Here is a 6,000-nt window from a genome sequence, read left to right as displayed (position 1 = left end):
GAATGTGACATATACAGTAGAATGTGACAAATACAGTAGAATGTGACAAATACAGCAGAATGTGACTGACACGCCCTGACATTAAGATCTCTAGTTGAGTTGGTCAGGGTGTGAAATCTAATTGACATATTCCTATGTTGGCCGGGTGTGGTTCCCAATCAGAGGCAGCTGTCGGTCGTTGTCTCTGATTGGGGATCATACTTAGGCAGCCATGTTGCCTACCTTAGTTGTGGGATCTTGTTTCTGTTTGGCTTGTTTGATGTTTAGCCTCTTGAACTACACGTTCTGTTGGATTTTGTTATTTTGTCGGTGTTTATTAAAATAAACGACTATGTACGCATACCACGCTGCACCTTGGTCCGATCCTTTACACAACGAACGTGACAGTGACATATACAGTAGAATGTGACATATACAGCAGAATGTGACATATACAGTAGAATGTGACATATACAGTAGAATGTGACATATACAGCAGAATGTGACATATACAGTAGAATGTGACATATACAGTAGAATGTGACATACCAGATCATTCCTTGGTTATATATCAGGTGGAGTACATTCTCAGCTATCTTGAATTCCCCATACTCAGGCTGCCAGGTGGGAAGCATAAAGGAGTGACATTAATAAAACCTTTAATTACTTAATAAAATATTTTGATGACGTTGTCAAATCTATTAAAATAAAGTTGACTGGTGATAAATGCAACAGCTTGGGACTGCCGTGATGGCATGCACTAAACCAGAACATGTAGTTATCAGGAGCAACTAAAAAGCATGTCATCCAATTGTGACTTGCAAACTGTAGTGCACTTATCAGACGTCAACTGTAATCAGACGATAAGTAACAATTACCCTTGGGTTCAAACAGTAGTTGTTTTCTTTCAAACACTTTAAGCTTGCCTGGAGTGCCATATGGTCAGTATTTGCACTTTTGGGACTATTCAATTGCACCAGGCAAGCTCAGTGAAGCACAGCTAGACTATTTGAAAGTAAACAAATACTTTTTGAACCCAGGTCTGGGCAGAATGGAGGTTGAGTACGTACAAACTTGCTTTCCAGGTCCCAGCAGCAGCAGTCACTCAGGTACCTGACCACCAGCCCTCTGATGAAGTCTATCAACAGGATACTGGCAACCGTGAAGATCATATCGATGATAGACAGCTTCAACATCTCCTACAATAAAACACATATAAACGTATGAGCATAATGAAATGTACTGTTATAGCTACTGTCTGGTAACTATCTGTTATTGTGTCGCCTTGAAGGTAATTCTGGTCATTCTGTAATGACACTAGCTAACACCTACTAGCGCTGATGTCACTGTCAGCTTTATTGAGGAAAGTTTTACTTGCGGTGACTGTGGTATGTGGTTGTCTTACCTACCTTCATTGAATGTAAGTCGCTCTGGATAAGAGCACCTGCTAAATGACCTAAATGTATATGTCTTGCAGAAAAACTCATAACATCTGTCTGAACTGTACCATAACAAATTGGAAATGGATCATCAAGCTATACTTATCAGACCTTGGTTCTTGCACTTTTTGGGACTTTACTATTGGTTCAAAGCTCGATCAAGCACAGCTTAAGCATTTGAAAATATAAAAATATAATTTGAACCCAGGTCTGCTAATTATATGATGTCATTTTCCTGTTGAGAATATCCACTCCTAAGACGACGACACACGATATACCCTCCTATTGATCTGCACCAAGAACAAGTCATTTGTTTTGCATCCTTGGCCTAGTGACAGCTTCATTACCTGAATGTCTGCCTGGGTATGTTTCAATCCATACTCAATCTATAGTTTACGGGGAAACAATTGCCACAGGACAAGGCATTTTCATTTTTCTTGTCGGGCATAATGCCTTTAAGAGGTATTAAGGGTAACGGTCTGAGGGATGAGGCTGTTGATGATTAGGTCTGTGTACTAGTTATCGGTGCTTACCGTAATAATAATAATAATAATAATAATAATAATAATAATAATAATAATAATAATAATATGCCATTTAGCAGACGCTTTTATCCAAAGCGACTTACAGTCATGTGTGCATACATTTGTACGTATGGGTGGTCCCGGGGATCGAACCCACTACCCTGGCGTTACAAGCGCCATGCTCTACCAATTGAGCTACAGAGGACCACCCATACGTACACACGGAGTACTTAAGCTTACATGGTTGAACTACTCCAGTGTTATGTTTCATAATAGATTACTGTGACAGTAATAATACACATTTCCTTTGTACAATAGATAAAGATCTATTCCAGGGGACTTTTATTTTGAAGACTCCTTGTGAATGATGCTGAATGCATGTGTTATGGATGTTGTTATAAATGATAAATAAAGGTGTTATGAATGATACGACAGCACTCATAAAGGATTTCATAAACATGTTATGAATGCCTTATGTAGACCCCGTTCAAGTAAAGTGTCAGGTTAATAATGCAGTGTCCCTGTAAGGGTCCTACTCTGGCCTATACAAAAGGTCTCTGCCTTCATGGAACAGTTGTTCGTACACTTCCCATGTAAAGGGTTGCTCATTCAACATTAAAAGATGAATGAATGAACAAATGGACAGATTAACAAATGAACGAATGAAGAAATGAATGAATGGACAAATAAATGAAGGAACAAATGAACGAATGAGCGAATGACAAGTAGAGGAATGAACTTCTGCACCTGTCCCACGTAGGTCTCCCAGCACTCGTCCTGTTTCTTCTGCTTGTTCTGCTCAAACAACCCAGTGTGGTTGTACATGGTTGCCATGGTGACCTTGCTGGTGCTGATGCCTGTGTTGACGTCCAGCACCATGGCGATGGTCGCTATGGTGCTGTTGCGTTGTTCCAAGACGGAGATGTCCGATACGAGGGTGGAGAGGCTCTCCTCCCCCGACTGGGAGATGGTCGCCATGAACGCGGTGGAGTCAGACCAGTTCCCCGACACCACAGAGACCGCCGCCTGGAAATAATCCATCAAAACCAGTTAGTGATCAAACAACCAATTAACCAATCAACTGAGTAACCAATTAACCAATTAACCAATCAATGAATCAATCAACCAGTCAGTCCGTCTGTCCGTCCATCCCTCAGTCAATCAGAGCTTTATAAATTCATGAAATGTTTCTCAATTTCATTCCTTTTGTTTTCTAAACCTTCCCCACATTGACAGATCAAGATCGTTGTTAACAGTAGCATTGACATTAACATCAGCATTAACAGTAACATTTCTTGAGTGGGAACTATGGCACAACATGTAAAGAGTTTAGTCACATGGCTTGTATGGTGTCCATATTAGGAAAGCCTCAATCTCAGCAGGACTACTTACAGCTGCAGCAGCTGAGGCCAGACTCATACTGTTGACCTTGTCCAGAAGGGCAATGATGAGGCTGTAGAGGTTACCCAGATACAACACCAGTACTCTGGGGAGAGGAGACAAAACATTCACTGCATTACAAAAGAAAGAAAACAGACTAAAATCGAATTAGTAGCAACATTTACTAACAGTACAGCTAAGGTGTAGTTACATGTAAAAATAAGAATCCATAAACGTAATGTTAAGTGTGACCAAATGGGATTTGAGGTGCTGTCAGAGTCAGACCTGGCCAGTTGGAAGCGGAGGGAGGTCCTGGGATGATACATCTCCAGCTGGGCCACCAGCTCAAAGGCAGACGGGGCGATCATGGTGATGAGGGACACCACCACACTCACCTGGGACAGGAAACAGGATATGACATCAGACACTGGGTATGTTATAAAATAGACACCTTCATATACCCCTGATGACACCATAAGGAGTCATTGTATTAGGACCTTTTCTTTTCTTTTTCACTAAGATCTGGAGGCATCGGAGGAGCAAGCAGTTAGGAGCTAGAGGCTGTTCTCATGTCGCGTTCAAAACAACTAGGAACACGGAACTTGGAATTCTCTGACTTCCGACTTCAGTGCGTTCAAGACGTCTGGGAACTCAGAAAAAAATTAGCTCCGACTCAGAAAAATCGTTTGAGCTCCAACTCGGAATTCCAAGTCGGAAACGCTGGCATCTTTCTAGATCTCTGATTTTCCAACCTGAAATTCACTGACGTCATGATTTGACCTGGGGTTTTTTCAGAGTTCCCAGTTGTCTTGAAAGCAACATCAGTCCAGGCAGTGACATCAGGGTAGTCTTACCAACCCCCTACAGATGTCCATTATCCTGAACTGAATGAAATGATCAGCTGTCAGCACAGATGGTGATACATGTGGCTGGTGATAGCAGTCTCCCTATTAGTCTCCAGTTTCACATTAACGGCTTTATTACAGCATCCTGAGAGGAAATTATGCTGGAGAAACACAAGGCATGATGTAATTGAAGTCCTGTCACATATGTCTTTGTCATCAGGGAAATCAAGTGCCCAAAATGAGATGCAGTAGCTATAATCCATCAACGAAGTTAAATACAATATTGTCCGGTTTCCCGGACAGAGTAAACCTACTTACAAAACATTAAGAACACCTGCTCTTTCCATGACATAGACTGACCAGGTGAATCCAGGTGAAAGCAATGATCCCTTATTGATGTCACTTGTAAAATCCACTTAAATCAGTGTAAATGAAGTGGAGGAGACAGATTAAAGAAGGATTTTTTAAGCCTTGAGACAATTGATGCATGGATTGTGTATGTTCCATTCAGAGGGTGAATGGGCAAGACAAAACATTTAAGTGCCTTTGAACGGAGTATGGTAGTAAGTGCCAAGCGCACCGGTTGTTGACAAGAACTGCAACACTGCTGGGTTTCCAATGTGCATCAAGAATCGTCCACCACCCGAAGGACATCCAGCCAACTGTGGGAAGCATTGGAGTCAACATGGGCCAGCTTCCCTGTGGAACGCTTTCGACACCTTGTAGAGTCCATGCCCCGATGAATTGAGGCTGTACCTTAAAGGGGACACGGTGGAGGTGTTCCTAATGTTTGGTATACTCAGTGTCTACTGTAGCTAGCTACCTCATTCTTCTCCCATAGTGTTAGCTCTGGCTTCTCCTGCTCTAGTTTCTGGGAGCGGTCCACCACAAAGTAGATGATATAAATGCTGCCAGCCAGAGAGAGAAGGACCAGGATGTTGGCTAGGATACGCAGACTGATCAGGACTGCTCTGGAAGAGAGGGAGAAAAAAAGAGAAACAGTAGTTCAAGTATTCATATCCCTTGACTTATTCCACATTTTGTTGTGTTACAGCCAAAGTGAAAACATGTTTTAAGAAATATAGTAATATTTAATTTACATAAGTATTCACACCCCTGAGTCAATACTTTGTGGAAGCAGTCTTTCTGGGTAAGTCTCTAAGAGCTTTCCAAACCTGGATTGTGCAACATTTGCTCATTATTATTTTCTAAATTCTTCAAGCTCTGTCAAATTGGTTGTTGATCGTTGCTAGACAACCATTTTCAGGTCTTGCCATAGATTTTCAAGTAGATTTAAGTCAAAACTGTATCTCGGCCACTCAGGAACATTCACGGTCTTCTTGGTAAGCAACTCCAGTGTAGATTTGGCTTTGTGTTTTAGGTTATTGTCCTGTTGAAAGGTGAATTCATCTCCCAGTGTCTGTTGGAAAGCAGACTGAACAGTTTTTCCTCTAGGATTTTGTCTGTGCTTAGCTCCGTTCCATTTCTTTTTTATCCTGTAAAACTCCCCAGTCCTTAACGATTACAAGCATACCCATAACATGATGCACCCACCACTATGCTTGAAAATATGGAAAGTGGTACTCAGCAATGTGTTGTATTGGATTTGCCCCAAATATAACACTTTGTTTTCAGGACAAAAAATGAAATGCTTTGCCATTTATTTTAATTGTTATTACTTTAATGCCTTGTTGCAACAGGATGGATGTTTTGGAATATGTTTATTCTTTACAGGCTTCCTTCTTTTCACTCTGTCAATTAGGTTAGTATTGTGGAGTAACTACAATGTTGTTGATCCATCCTCAGTTTTCTCCTATCACAGCCATTAAACTC

The 6,000-nt window shown here is 41.3% G+C and overlaps 1 protein-coding gene across 1 annotated transcript in view; it reads right to left on the bottom strand.

Moving 5' to 3' along the window:
• LOC311111402 (transmembrane channel-like protein 3) overlaps positions 1–6,000 on the bottom strand; it is a gene marked incomplete at both ends in the record, with an annotated part of 36,185 nt that overhangs the window by 9,790 nt on the left and 20,395 nt on the right. Inside the window, 6 exons of the mRNA XM_084154115.1 lie at positions 529–596; positions 1,050–1,178; positions 2,690–2,968; positions 3,356–3,428; positions 3,608–3,717; positions 4,991–5,138. Of these exons, the coding sequence (XP_084010241.1) occupies positions 529–596; positions 1,050–1,178; positions 2,690–2,968; positions 3,356–3,428; positions 3,608–3,717; positions 4,991–5,138 (807 nt within the window). The remainder of the gene's footprint in view (positions 1–528; positions 597–1,049; positions 1,179–2,689; positions 2,969–3,355; positions 3,429–3,607; positions 3,718–4,990; positions 5,139–6,000) is intronic.

The sequence above is a fragment of the Coregonus lavaretus genome, assembly GCF_964263955.1.
Source record: "Coregonus lavaretus genome assembly, chromosome: 37".
NCBI lineage: Eukaryota > Metazoa > Chordata > Actinopteri > Salmoniformes > Salmonidae > Coregonus > Coregonus lavaretus.
Note: the sequence above shows the minus strand (reverse complement) of the source record. Positions and strands in the feature narration are given on the sequence as shown.